The sequence below is a fragment of the Hipposideros armiger genome, unplaced genomic scaffold, assembly GCF_001890085.2.
Source record: "Hipposideros armiger isolate ML-2016 unplaced genomic scaffold, ASM189008v1 scaffold_390, whole genome shotgun sequence".
Taxonomy (NCBI): Eukaryota; Metazoa; Chordata; class Mammalia; order Chiroptera; family Hipposideridae; genus Hipposideros; species Hipposideros armiger.
Window position 1 is genome coordinate 209220 of NW_017731740.1, and position 15689 is coordinate 224908.

Sequence of the window (15689 nt, forward strand, 5' to 3'; positions counted from 1 at the left end):
TATTATGACTTAATTCTGAAAGATGTTAAAACAATTAATAAATGACATAATAGTGGCAATTTGAAAAGCCCCTTTAAGAATGAACAAAATTAGCGTTTAAAAATAGAGAGTTGAAAATCCTATTAAATATATTAAACTTTAAACATTCAATGCCAAGACTGAGAAAGAGTCATGCTCTATTTTGAAAATAAAATAAACCCTGAAAGGTACATAGAGAACTATTCATTTCTTCATCAGATAAAACTGCATCCAGGGTTGTGGAGTGGTGTCCTGAGGCTGGACACTAATGTGGTGTTCCAGCCAATAGTTGGCACATTTCTGAAACCACACTCATTGTTAACTGCTCAGTAGATTGGCAACATATCCTACCACGACTCCATTTGATTATATTCAAAACTGCATCTCATTTTTATTTTCCTAAAAAGAAAATGTAAGATTAATCTTCTCACTCTCTTCTTTTTCTTCTTGCTGCGAAGCAATGGTTTCCTCTTTTTCCATTTCTTACCTGCTTGTAGACGTCCTGAAGTCCATTTATTCATGTCCCTGTGTCCCAGATCTTGTGGTATGAGGGGACAGACTAACACACAGCCTGTGGACACTGTACGACTGTCATGATACTGAGATCATTGATTTTAAAACAACGTGGGAGGTCATTATTAATCTTTGAAAATAAAATATTCTACTCTAGTTCATGTAACTGTCTATTCACCAAACTCCTGTAGCCAGTTTTTCAAAGACATCACTTCGCGCTTATTTTCTCAGCTGTTTCTTATTACCAACATATATTAGTCATTTAACTGAAATACTGTGCCCAGAATTTTCACTATGATTCCTCGAACCCATTTTATTAAAATATGTTTCTATTGGTTGAAATACATTAAAATTAGATCTCATAAAGTAGATACTGTAAGTGAATTCATATTAAATTTTTTTTCAATTATAATGGCAAATGCTCATTGAAACCGTCAAGAAATACATTACAGTACCAAAAAAAAGGCAAAATAATCATGACATCAATTAGCAATATTCATGCTTAATAATATCAGGTGAATATCATCTCAAACATGATGAGTTAGAAGGACAGACTTTAAAAGTTTTATAAAAAGGAGTATTACAATAAGTGCTTTTACAAGTGTAATAATTTAGCTTTACTGGGGTTTAACAGCAGGGGCGAATAGGAAATGGAAATATAGTTGACAGAATTGCTAAGTTTCAGATAGTTTCTTTGATATAAAAAATGTAGCCTAAAATTCTCTCAATGGTTTAAAAAAAAAAAAGGATAATGAAGACTGTTAGGGGTCTAGGAATGCTTTCTTTGAGCTCCATTTATGAATAACACACACATACTGATTGACTCTTTTCTATCAAAAATAAGGGTATTGGTCTTATGCTTCCTCCTATCTCCTCTAGATGTTTATTACATTGCTTATTTAACATTCTAAAGGAGTTTGGACTTAGCTCCAGATTTAAATGAATTGAAATGAAGTCATCTGAGTCACACAGCTCTTACTCTGATCAAGGTAGCAACCACCTAAGTGGATATATCTTTAATATTGTTTGCTTTTTTTGCAATGTGCATACCGACATGTATATCAACTAGACCAGTGGTTCTCAACCTTCCTAATGCCGCGACCCCTTAATACAGTTCCTCATGTTGTGGTGACCCCCCAAACATAAAATTATTTTCGTTGCTACTCTATAACTGTAATTTTGCTACTGTTATGAACCATAATGTAAATATCTTTTTGTTTTCCGATGGTCTTAGGCGACCCCTGTGAAAGGGTCATTCAACCCCGAAAAGGGTCGCGACCCACAGGTTGAGAACCGCTGGACTAGACCAAAGAAAATTAAGGCATTGGTAATATTTGAGATTTTAAAAACTTGTGATCTTTATGTATTAATTTAGGTTCAGGCTCATATTGCATTTTAAGGCAATGCATTATTCTGTTATTGTATAAATTTATGTAAAATTGGGAATACCTGACAAGATAATAGATAAACCATATTTCAGTGAAACCCTTATCCTTCAATTCCATTCATGTTAATGGGAGGTGCACTGCTTCATGCTGCACAGAATAAGAGACATGACCAATAAGTGAGTCAGACACATGTGGTACAGCCTGATAATCCATTAACACATATGGTTATATAAACATATATTCCATAAAAATGACACTAAGAAACAATAAAGGATGAAAATGTATGTTAAATACATTTTCAAGACTAGCCATGCTTTTATATGGCTATTAAATTTATTAAATATACTTAATATGAATTTAATGGCTGTATTACTTATATTGCTTTTACAGATGAAGCACATTTTCTAAAAGTAGTGGTACAATCTGAATTTTTGTTCTACCCAAGCCGTTTTTGCTTTAAGCTTGGCTTTTTGATGCATAATAAAATACTTGACTCATATTCATTCAAAAAGCACTTTCCTGAATGTCATTCTATGTAACCTTTTGTCATATTCAAACAAAACAATCATGTCAACTATACATACAAAAATGGTACATTTTTATGTAATGGGTGAAGGGGTGTCAAAAAGTAAGAAGAAAAAAATATATATGGTGCATTACTGAGCCACACTGGAAAAAAAATAGTTACCACATTTTTTATTTAATAGTCACCTCTTATCCACGGGGGAAATTTCCCAGACCCCCAGTGGATGTTTGAAACCCAGATAGTACCAAGCTCTATATATCGGGAGTGCCAAAAAAATGTGCACATTTTAAGAGATGTTATCTATGTATTAGTTTTCAAAGTTGAATTGCATTATGATAGCAATGTATAATATGACATTTGTTCAAAGGGTGGCGTTAATCAAATGAATGCTGGCATCATTCATTGTATTACAATTTTAATACAGCTTTTTTCTTTCTGAAAATGTGTATACATATTTTTGGCATCCTCTGTATACTATGTTTTTTCCTATACATACATACCTATGATAAAGTTTAATTTATAAATTAGGCACAGTAAGAAATTAACAACAATAGCTAATAATAAAATAGAACAATTATGACAATATACTGTAATCAAATTTTTGTGAATATGGCTTCTCTCTCCATCTCTCTCTCTCTCTCTGAAAACCCATCTGATAACTGAGATGGCTACTATGACTAAGGAGCAGGGAACAGACACAGTGTGGAGATGCTGGACAAAAGGATGGTTCATGTCCTCAGCCAGACACAACAGGAGGAAGCGAGACTTCATCATGCTACTTAGATTGGCACACAATTTAAAACTTATGATTTGTTTACTGTGGTACTTTCTATTTAATATTCTTAGACCATGCTGACTGTGGATAACTGAAACCATGGAAAATGAAACCGTGATTAAGGGGGGTGGGGACTAACTGTAATTATTTTGTGTATCTGTGTGCTATCAGTTTAGGTACTCTGAAAAGCAGATGCCGAAATAGAGTATGAGAAATTTATTGGGGGTAAAGTTTATGAAACTTAAGGAAAGAAGGAGCAGGAGTGCAGGAAAAGCTTTTCCCACCATGATACACGCCTAAAAGTTCTGTGAATGGAAAAGGAGAAGGAAGTCGAATTGGGTGGGAAGAGCTTCAGACAGCAGGGCAGTGCTAAGAAAGTCCTGGTCAGGCCAATGCAGAAATTCAGCACAAAGAATACTTGTGGGGGTCTCTTGCTTTAGGCAAAAGTGGTCAGACCTACTATGGCCGCCATTTTCAGTCACTGACTGGAAGCTACTGGGGCAGTGCTTGACCTCAGCTCAAATGCTGTACTAAGTCCCAGAGGCAGGGTGGATAGTCAGATAACTGCAGGGGGCAGTTAACTCTCTTGTAGGGAGAGCTGAGAAGTATGCCTTCCTGGCTGCTCCAGTCTGACTTGCTAAAATGCTGAATTCTTCCAAGCCACAGATCAAGTCATTGACAATTTGTATTTCTGGCATTTAAATATTCTAGTGCCTGAAACTCAGTAAGGGCTCAACAAATGCTTGATGAAATGACATTTTTAAACGCAGTATGGTGTGTTAGGCATTATAGATGCAAAATGTGTATGGACATATTACTTAATTGACCATATAAATCATATAAAAATATAAAAGACACTGTTAGGTGACAAAACCTGGGTGACACAGGAAAAGGAACAAACAATTGCTACAGGGCCATAAATCTTACACAGAATGGACCAAAGCAGCTTTAAAGGCCTGGCAAATTCCACATTCCCAAAGACATCTGGGTAACAGAATTTTGTTATAGCTCCACGGAAATTAACTGACAAATGCATTTGGCCCAGCTAGGATCACAAGGAGTGTCTAATAAATATAACGATAGATAAGATGTTCTGGTTTAAGAGTACTGAACGTGCAGTGCACTGTGCCATTGCAATCACATTGTCACTGTGCAACTCAGTTTTATGAGTTCTGGCATGATTCTTGCTTACTCAAACTTAACAGGTGCGACTGTGTGCCCACTGGTAAATCTCATTTGAGGCTCCTATAAGCTCACACATCCATCTATCATTAAATCATGTTGCAATTTCTCTGTTGTGTCCTCTGATCTGACTTGCCTATGTTTATTCAGATAGTTGACTCTCGTTTGATTTGCCCAGCTGGTATCTGTGTATGGCTCCTTTCAGCATTCTAAGCCTATTATTAACACTTTCAATATGGTGGTTATGCAGATTGGTGGCAACAGGGGGACTGATGCAAAAACTCTGAGACCTATCATGGCTACATCTCTGAGGGGAAAGTTCTGCGATAATGGAGGGCAGGGGAGTAAAACTGCGATGCCTATTGCTTGCTGACCCTCTATGATTTGAGATGACAAAAATCTTAATGCGAGTGATGTAAGGTAAAATTTCTCAGCGAAGAATGAGTAATGTGCCACTAACTCTCAAAGGTTTGGCCATCTGGGTAAAAACTAATAATAAAAACTTCCAGTGGCTGAGTAATTCCTAGACCCAGTGACAAGGGACTCATTAAAACTTGGGGAGTGATAGGAAATGGAGGTAAAGAACAAAGGTTACAATCAACATACAGATTTGTACCACATTAAGAGTTGTATGATGAACTGGGGTAGTCAGTAATTGCTTGAAGGTGGAGGTGAGTTTGAACCTACTTCTTAAAGAAAGGCATATAGAAGGGTGTGGGCATTGCAGGGAGGGCATTATGACAAAAAGGGCTGAAGAAATAGAAGAAAGCCTACTATGTTAGAGGTCAATTAGTTGTTCATTTATGTATTTATAGCTTGTTGCAAAAAGGCTTTGTGGCAGATTATTGGAATATTATATTGGGAACAGGTTGTGTAGGGCCTTGCATTTTAGGCAATAGCATTTCTTTATTATTCCATGAAGAATGAAGAGTGTCAATCAGAATTGTGTTTGATCAATTTCCATCTTTTAGCAAAGTGAAGAATTATAATTGGATATGAAGTGTGTGTGTGTGTGTGTGTGTGTGTGTGTGTGTGTGTATGCAGATGCCTAAGATTGAATTCTAAGGATGATCCTTAAGAGGGATGAACATCTTTTCAGTTAATGCCACAAGTAAGGCAAAATTATTTGTGTGCATCTAATACACAACTGTTTCATTTTATGCTGTAACTTGTGAGAGTTATGAATTGCTGTATATAAAAGTAAAGGCTGGAGAGAGTGGGTATAAATGGGCTGCAGACCAACAGCATGATGTCAAACATGAGTCTAACTAAAGGCACCTAAGTGGGGCAAAGGAATCTCAGGGAACTATAGTAAAGGGACAACCAAGAGAACACACTTTCCTAAACTACCCTTACATTCCATTGGCCTTATTGAATTAGGACTCCCTAAATCTTTTGTGCCTCAGAAGCAAGCAATTGGCATGGATGTGTAATCTCACCATTGTTTTCCAAAAGCTCAAATTCAGACAGCATATGTGAAGAGTTCAATTATAAAATCATTGACATGCCCAGGCAAGAGTAAATGAGGGGGAAAAAATGGAAATAGAAAAAATAAATACATGCTATATCATAAAGGGTTGGCAGGAGATGGTAACTGATTACATGTGGAGGAAATGCTACATTTACTAGAAGAGCAGGAACTATACTGCACACAGTTGAACTACTGGGGAAATTTCCATTGTTCTCAGTAGAAATAGACCTCTAGACACATCAAGAATTTCAAAACTTTGTTTTCTCCAAAAAAGAGAACATGTTTGTATTTCACCCTAATAGGAACCATGGTGGCTACTATATACTATATAATAATGGTGCACATTCCTCTTTTTTTTTTTTTTGGTCTCTTATAACTTACTTCCTAATTATTAAAAACACAGAATGTAACTAAAATTAGGAAAGGTCATCTTACAATTCCTTGATTATATATATTTCAGCGATTCTGGGAAATTCAGTGAAAGTACTAATTCTGCTAGTAACATTCAGCACTTTAAAATGTAGTTGCTTCCTTACTGACAGTTGTGGCAAAAAATAATTGCGATAAAATATATTTAATCTCTATAATACTAACTTGAATCTGCAGAAACAGGAAATGGTGATGCCTGACTTTCTAGTTTGCAAAAATAAAATTTTATTAAACAGTATTAGGGTTTATATGGGTATTTTAAAAACCCAGCAGCATCAAATCCTTGTGAACCTAAGATTCTAATCTAATCTAACAGTAGAAGTCTTTGATTCAGCCAGTCATCTCAAACTCCCTTTTTTGCAAAACCCTTTCACCTCCTTTTCGCTCTGAAAAGTGCTTTTACTTTTAGTGATATTAAATCCCCAAGAGCATTATTAGTATGCCTAATCTTCCATTTGTTTCCTCATTTTATTTTTTCTGTTCCTAAACACAGCATGATATGGTGAAGGAGCCCATTAACTGGCATGTAACCTTGGTCAAGTCAATTACATCCCTGGGCCTCAGTTTCTTGAACTGAGGAAAAGATCTCATGGGCAGAGTCTTAGAGTCCTCACGCTTCTCTTCCCAAAGTTTTTGGGTATTCAGTTGAATAAACAAAACTGGTTCCCAAAACAGGCCTTTGTGGTTCAAGGTACTGGCGTGCTCATCTTCATTTGAGCAGCACAAAGCCACCCCATGCTGGCCCGCACAACTAACATGCTTTCTCAGGTCCCACAAACGTTTGTTATTGCCAGAAACCACCAGTTGTGTCTGTAAGGTAAAGTCTTCCTAGAGAAGGCTGAGACGGAGAAGGTATTCTAAAACCTGGGGACCCAATGATGGGCCCAAGAGGGGGACTCTGAAAGGATCACAGCCCTTAAAGCCAAAGGGGGCGAGGGATGGCCGGGTGACTACTGGAGAATCAGACTCTGAAACTCAAGAGGGACCAAATAAAGACTTTCCCTAAAAGTGAGGGAGGTGCCATCAAAACAGAAGACAGCGGGACAAATCTTTGAACAGCAAAGCAGCACAGGAGCAGAAGGGGTGGAGCCTGGGTTTCTGGGGCAGAGCGGGCAGGGTCCGGCCCTTCAGCAACCTGTCCACCCACCCTTAGTCCATGTCTCCAGGGTTACCCTAGCTCAGCCGACCTGAAGAGGCTGGGGCGCCCTGCCCCGGAGCTCGCAGGAGAGCGCGGAGGTGCCCCTGTTCTTCACTAGGGATCCGGGGGCTGGGTAGCGAGAGGCCAACTGTCTCGGCCTCAGAGACCTTTGCGTCTCCTAGCAACGTGTGGTTCTGCTGAAGCGCCCGGTACAGGTTTGGCCCCTGTGGGCGGGTCTACGTGCTCATGCGTGAGGTTTGAGCGGGGCTGCGGGCCCAGTAAGATTAAGAATCGAAGTTGATGCCCGGGTGAGGGGGATCCTTGCATGGGTTTATCCCCAAGAAGAGGTAGAGTGTGAAAAGTGTTATTTGCTGGCGTCTTCAGTCTCAAACAGAATTCCCTAAAAAAATGGATCAGGGAACGGAGACTATTGGCGATTCTGGTCTCTGATTGTAAATATCAACCATCTGCCCCACCTCCCTTCTCATTTTGTTGGGATTAAATGAACCCATCTCCATAGGGTTGAGCACAATGCCTGACAATTAGTAAACCTATAATAAACGACATCTACGGCTTTACTTTTTCTATCATTATCTTCATTATTATATTTTAAATGATCTGCTTCTTACAACTCCCAAATTTAATTTCCTCAGCTGTCCAGATTTCTCTCTCAGCTCTAGACTTGTATATCCAACATCTGCTTGGTTTTCCAAAACAACCCTTCTCCAAACGCCCTCACCCCTTAACCTGCTCCTCCCACAGTCTTCCCTTTCAATAAGATGGTCCCCAGAGTCCACTCTTTGTCTTACCTCTATATCCATCCACCAGCAAAACCTGCCACCATCCAAGTCCAAGCCACCCTAATTTTACCCCCTCTGGATATTGCAATAGCCCCTAACAGGTCTCTCTTGTCCCCCGTAGTCTTGTCTCAACACAACAATCAGTGCAATCCATTTGAAACATAAGTCAGATTAGGCCACTCTGCTTAAACTCCTGCAATGGCTTCGCATCTAACAGAGTTAAAACCAGAGTCTTTACAAGGCCAACAGAACCTTACAAGATGGGCACATACACCCTCCTTCCTTGCTCTGCAGCCCTGGATCACTCCATTCCAGCTACACTGGCCTCCTGGCCTAGCTTCCCCATTGGGCCTTATTTGTAACTGTTGCCTCTTCCTGGAATGGTCTTCCCCCAGTTATCCCTTTGCCTAACTTCCTCATCTTCAAGTCTGGTACTCTCTCATCTTGCTCATCCCCATTCCTCTATCTTGCTCCTTCCTCGTGCTCCCTATTCCTCTTACTATGCCCTAGTGTTTCTTTTTTCCAGAGCACTTATCACCTCCTAATAGACTATTTAAACTGCACATTTCCTAGTTTTATCGTTTATCTTCTGTTAGAATGTAATCCCATACTTGTTGACTAAACTCCTAGAACAGTGCCTAGCACACAGTAAGTGCTACAGCCATCTATATCAAATGAATACGTTTCACCACCACCATCCCTACCAGTGACACTGCAGGAGCAATATAGCATAGTTGCTAAGAGCATGGCATCTATCGCATGACCTTGGATTTGATTCTGGGTTCTAACACTAGCAACATGACCTTGTGCGAGTTACTTAATCACAGTTTCCTTAACTATGAAATGAAGACGAAATCTGTACCTATCTGATGGAGTTATTGTGAGGATGAAATAGTAAATGCAAACCGTTTAGGGCAGTATCTGGAACTATGTCAATGATAGATATTATTTCCACTAGAATATGTACATATTACCACATGGGATTTTCTCCGCTTTGCTCACTACTGTATCTTTAGTGTCTAGAACAGTATCTGGCACATAGCAGATGATCAGGGACTATCTGTTGAGTGAATAAGTGAATCCACACCATCACATTTCCTGGGGTATTACAGCAGCTTCCCACTCAGATTTCCTACCTCATACTGCCTAGGTGTCTTTCTAAATTCGAATCCAGTGGTTCTCAAACTTTAGAATCTATCAGCATCTCCTGAGGGGTGATGCACCGCCTCCTGACTTTCTGATTTAGTAGGTCTGGGCTGGGATAGAGAATTTTCACTTCTAATAGGTTCCCATCACTGTTGGTGATGCTCTTCCAGGGTCCACACTTTGAGAAATACTGTTCTAATCTCGTGTCACTCCTTGTTTCAAACCACCTAGCCTTCCTTCTGCTGCTCAGATCAAAGTTTAAACTCTTCGGCTTAGTGTACAGGCCCTCGTCGTGGACTGGTCCCTTCTTAGCTGGTTTGGTCTTAGACTTCCCCTGTTAAGCCCTTTTTGAGCCCAACACTTTGGTAAAAAGGGACTATTTGCAGTGTTCAGGCTAAATAAAAGTTCATTCCAGGGACTTCTGCTCTGTTCTTGGGCCTGGAAGCTGAAGGCACATTCACCTTCTCTACCCAGTTTTTCTGATAGCCCCTTTCTCTTTGCAGGATTGAGATCTCTCCTTGGTCTCCACACTACACCCTGAGCACACATCCATTAGAGCACTGTAAAACCTCTTATTTCCATGGGTTTCTCTTTCTGCCAGACTGTGCGTTCTTGGTATGCCATGGCTGATTTCTTTATTACTTTCAGGTTCAAGTACAGTGCCTGGCACTTAGTATATGGGCAGTAAATAATAACAGCTAATGCTTTTTTTTTTTTTTTTTTAAATTTATTTATTGTTAGTTTCACAGCTAATGCTTTTTTAACACTTACCATTTTCCAGGGCTTTGAGTAGCTTTCCTCCCTCCCTCCCTCCCTCCATCCTGCCCTTCCTTCCTTCCTTCCTTCCTTCCTTCCTTCCTTCCTTCCTTCCTGTTGAATAATGCTTTTTAAATAGTTAGAGGATTGGAGGTAAGATATGAGAAGAGGTAAAGGTGGTGGGAGATATACGTAACTAACGAAAACTAGGCATATGTACATTGTGATTTTTTTAAACCACCTTCTAATATGTGAGTTAGCCACCTATGTCTTCTTAATTGATCAACTCCATTAGAAAAGGGGTGTCATTGCCAATTTTGTTTACTTTGTCCCCATTCTCCCACAGACTCTCCACACATTTTTTTTACAAACCTATTGATCTATAATTGAAATACAGTAAACAGCACATATTTAACAGCATATAATTTGGTAAGTTTTGACATATGTATATATGCCTGTGGAACCATCACCACAATCAAGTTAATGAACTTGTTTTCTTGTGCCCCTGAGGACTGTGATTTGCTTTCTGTCACTTTTGATCAACTCACATTTTCTATAATATTATTATGTAATTGAAATAATACAATATGTACTGTTTTTTTGTTGTTCATTTTCATTTATTCATTCCTTTTCCCCCCAGTTTTATTGAGATATAACTCACACATAACATTGTAGTAGTTTAAGGTGTACAATATGACGACTTGATGTATGTACACATGGCAAAACGATCACCACAATAAGTTTAGTTAACACTCATCACAACATATAGTTACAATTTTACTTTCTTGTGATGAGAACTTTTAAGATCCACTGCATCAGCGAATTTCAAATATACAGGACAATATTGTCAGCTGTAGACCCAGGCTGTATATTAGATGATCCCCACAACTTATTCGTCTTATAACTGGAAGTTAGTACCTTTTGACCACCTTCACCCATTTCTCCTACCCCCAAACCCCCACCTCTAGCAACCGCCAATCTGTTCTCTGGGGAGACTTTATTGTTACCTCTGTTTTACAGATGAGAAAACTGAGTTATAGAGAGTTTAATATAACCAAGATCACACAAATAATAGTTCAAATGAGACTATAACCAGGACTTCCAAAATCCAGTGATTTGTTGTGAAGAGCTGGAGGTCTGCAGTAAAGGTTGAGCCTGGCAGCTGGCAAGCTGCCAGGCTCTCAGGCCAGGGTGAGCAGCGTGGGAAGGTTGCTAGATAGATCTCATTCTCCACTTTGCCACTGAAGAAAGAATAAGCCTATGTCACAGACAACCTTGAAAGTTACAGAATGAACTGCCAGCCTGTTAGCAGTTTCTACTTGCTTTACTTTGTCTAGCTTTGGGGACATTTGCTTCCCCATTTCCTCAAGCTCCCGAAACTCCTTACCTAAGGAAAAGTACTTTTGCTATAAAAGCTACACAGCTTTTATAATAATAATAATAAATGGGGCCATTCTCTGTTATCAGCGGGCAGTGGACCTCCTGAGCCCAACTTTTGTCTCTGTGTCTTTCTTTTCTAATCTCCTCATCCAGTCCACTCAGGTTAACCTTCTAGGTGCCTGGCTGACAAGTCAGGTGGCCACGATAGATGAGCAGGCCTCATCAATTCGTTTCTTAGCCCTTGAACTATTTTATTTTGGAATGTTAACTTGAATGAATCCATCCATTTCTCTACTAGTTCTAAGCCAAATATCCTCTTGAATTCTTCCAAAACTGAAATCAGAATATATATATATATATACATATATATGTATATATATATATATTCTGTATATGTGTGTATATATATATATATATATATATATATGTATAGTCACAAAACTGAAGATAAGCTGTCTGCAGTTAAATCTTATAAATTAGTACATTTAAAAATCATTAACCTTGTGGTTAACATAGTACCTTGTTTTTATTTTAAAAACTTAAAATACATGTTGGCTATATTATTTTACATTGGTTTTTGTTATGTGTTAAATTGTGTGTCCCCGCCCCCACCCCCTGCAACTCGAGTCCATATGTCAAAAAATCCTAGTCCTCATACCTAGAATATAACCTTACTTGGAAATAGGGATGTCCTACTGGAATAGGTGGGCCCCTAATCCTTATTCTAACTACTAGTGTCCCTACAGTGAGGGGAAGTTTGGACACAGACACTGTTATGGACTGAGTGGTGTTCCCCTGTGATTCATATGTTGAAGCCCTCATCCTTAACCAATGTGACTATGTTTGGATATAGGGCCTTTAAAGAGGTAATTAAGGTTAAATAATATCCTAAGGGTAGGGCCCTAAGCCAATAGGACCGATATCCTTATAAGAGGAAGAGACACCAGGAGTGTGATCACAGAGACAGCGCCCCATGAGGACACAGCAGGAAGCTGGCTATTCAAAGCCAAGGGGAGTGAAACCAAACTTGCTGACATCTTGCTTGATCTCTGACTTTCAGCCTCCGGACCTGTGAGAAAAGAAATTGCTGTTGTTTAAGCCATCCAGTCTATGGTGTCTCTTCCTCAGTCCTGCTGAGACAGAATAAATCAAGGACTTAGAAGTTCAAAGAGCTGTGCAGTTTCTGAAAGAGAGAGATTCCCACCCAGGGAATGAGGAAACAGAGCAGTGGCCGATGTTGAACACAGTCACGGTTTTCTTTGCTAGCTAGCATACTCTTGGGACTCAGAATCCAGAACACTGGGCTTCTTCTGAAAATCTGTTTTATTTGTATCTTGCAGACGCCAAAGGTTAGTTAGTGATTGTGTCTTCTTCTACAAGGACGAAATATATGGCTCATATCTTCCAAGAGTGCATGCGGTCATGTCTGTGGGCTGTGCTTACCCATCTTCACCATTTTTTATTCTCTCTCTCTCCTTTATCCCAACTCATTCACAATTCTCTTTAATCTTTCATATTATATCCACTGTGGAAAGAAGAGAGGACAAACCAGTGGACAAATAAATAAAAATATGAGCATTATCTTGACCTGCCTGGCCAGGATTTCAAATTCTGTCAGCTGTAGATGCACTGGAGTCCCCAGCTGCTAGGCTCACTGCAGAATTTGTCTTTAGGTGTAGACAGCCTAGCCACCACGACAGCCCTCCTTTATTCTATGACAAGCCATCTTATACTGAATCAAAGGTGTCTTGGCAGTAGGATACTAGCAGAGTGCTTTACTCAAGTTAGTAATTAAGGTGTCTCTACCTCTCCCACTCCACCAGCACCACCATTCTTTTCCTTCTCCTTCCCCTTCTCTTCCCCCTCCTTTAAAAAACAAATAAACATGTCGGCATGGCCAGTTAGGTCAGGTGGTTAGAGCAAAGTGTTCATAACACCAAGGTTGCCAGTTTGATCTCCGCGTGGGCCACGGAGCTGCGCCCACCACAACTACATTAAAGACAACTACTTGACTTGGAGCTTATGGGTCCTAGGAAAACACACCGTTCCCCAATATAATTAAAAAAAAAACTTCATGAGACTCTGTATTTGAATAGAACTCTGAATACCATGGCTATAGGAACATGCTGATATTCTCTGTGTGGCATTCTGATCTCTGATTACCCTGGTCAGAACTCATTGTTCCTAAGATTTGTTCCTGTATTGATTTTTTTCCTGTATTACTTTGTGTCTCCTTGGAGGTATTTATTTAGCATGTTCTGCAAACGTGTTGTCTCCAAATAGATTGAAAACTACTTGAAGGCACATTTTAGTTACCTACGTATAAGCACTGCAAGGTTTGTCACTTTGCTACAGAACAAAGTGGGACCTTAAAAGTGTTCGAGTTGTTGGTAATTATTAACATTGTGGGGTGTAAGGAGACTTGCTAGGAAGGAGCCCAGTAAATGCCACTGTGACTATTTGGTGAATTTTTTTTTTTTTAAGATTTTTATTGGGGAATTGGGGGAAGGGGAACAGACAAGTTGCTGTTGTTTTGTTCTTCAGTCTAGCTGTGGAGGCCGTCACTTCACTGGCCCAAGCTGGCACCATCATTGTGCTCTTCCCGGGTGAGGCAGATCAGTCTCCGGCTTCTGGACGGCTGCTCACGGCGGCTGCTGGCTGCTGCTGGCTGCTCGCTACACACGGTAGCTTATGGCAGCCCACTGCAGCAGGGAACTGCAGCCTACGCCGGCGACCCATGGCAGCCAGCCCCAAGGCGAGCTGCCCTTCACCATCTTAGCTGCAGAAGGCAGCGTCACTGGCCTTCATATGTGGGATCCGAACTGGGGCCCTCTAGCATCCCAAACCAGTTCTTAACCAACGCGCCACTCGGCCAGCCCTATTTGGTGAATCTTAATACTTCAACAAACCTTTTCATAAAGTTTTTCTGGTGCTTAAAAAATTCCAGACCTTTCTCCCATCACCTTACCACTTGTTTTTCTTTTATATACATCCTTCTAAGTTGCAAAAGAATATAGCTCAAAAGAGCGGGACGGAGGGAGGCTGGCAACTAGCAGCTAATCTTATCTATCCTTAGGATCTTATCCGCCTTAAGACATGCATCTGAGTTGTGATGATCAGGGATTGTGTATTTACTCAGTTTGTAGTTATAAATGGAAGCGGGAACTAAGTTACTGACTCTGCCATGAGTCAGATACAATTTTTTCTCATACCACCCCATAAGGTAGAAATTGAAAAAGAGAAGGGAAACTGAGCTCGGCTTTTAGGTTTTCAGTGGACAAGCAGGAAGAGGAACACAGTTTGATTTCAACCTCTTCGTATCCTTAGGTGGAGCCACCTGCGGCGGGTGTTCAGTCTCCCTTCGAGCTACTGTTCCTGCATAGACACGGGCAACTCTTCACCAGAACGACAGCGTGCTGTGTCAAGGTTTCCGGCGGCTGGAGCCACACTCTCCGCGGTGCACCCTAGATCCCACCCAGCTGCCCGCCCCAGGTTCAGCAACAGCTTCACTGCAGCGCAGCTCCGTTCCGGCGTTTAACTCGCTGGTCACCCGCGGGGAAACTGGGACAGTGCTCAGCCCCGCCCCCTGCCGCAGGGCTCCTCTGATTGGAGGCGGCTGAGCCCTGCCGGCCAATGGTGAGGCGGCAGCAGCTTCCCGGAAGTGGCGGCGCGGTCAGGAAATAGCTGGGACTCGGAGAGCGGTTTTGGGGCTGCCGGCGTTGGCCGGCGCTATGAGTTCCTTCCAGGGACAGATGGCTGAGTATCCAAACATCTCTATAGATCGCTTCGACAGGGAGAACCTGAGGGCCCGCGCCTACTTCCTGTCCCACTGCCACAAGGGTGAGTGAGCGCGGCGCGGCGCTCGCTCCGCGGGAGCGGGGGCTTCACCGGTTCTGGCCACGCGGGGAAGTTGCCCAGGGGTCTGGAGACGAGGAAAGGTAGGGTTCCGTGTCCTGGAGCGCGGGCTTTGGGAGGCCGGGGGGGAGAATAGCAACTGCACCTTGTCCCAGTCTGGCCCTTTAGCCTCTCTGAGGCTTTATTTTGTTATCTGTACAATGGCCAGCTCTGCACTGAAAGGGCAGGTGGATCAGGCACAACTATGAGGTTCTCCTGTGAACTCTCCTAGCGGCTAATAGTCAGAGGATGGCGAGGATTATTCTTCCCCAC

The 15689-nt window shown here is 41.0% G+C and overlaps 1 protein-coding gene across 6 annotated transcripts in view; it reads left to right on the forward strand.

The window, feature by feature from the left end:
* Positions 1 to 15175: 15175 nt before the first annotated feature.
* Positions 15176 to 15689, forward strand: part of DCLRE1C (DNA cross-link repair 1C) — a 39388-nt gene continuing 38874 nt past the window's right edge. For 4 of the 6 annotated variants that reach the window (XM_019663438.1, XM_019663439.1, XM_019663440.1 and 1 more), the window contains exon 1: positions 15176 to 15362. In XM_019663438.1, the coding sequence (XP_019518983.1) occupies positions 15254 to 15362 (109 nt within the window). In that variant the 5' untranslated portion in view covers positions 15176 to 15253. Of the gene's footprint in view, positions 15363 to 15422; positions 15461 to 15689 lie in introns of those variants that run through there. The other 2 variants (XM_019663442.1, XM_019663443.1) reach the window with 2 other exon arrangements.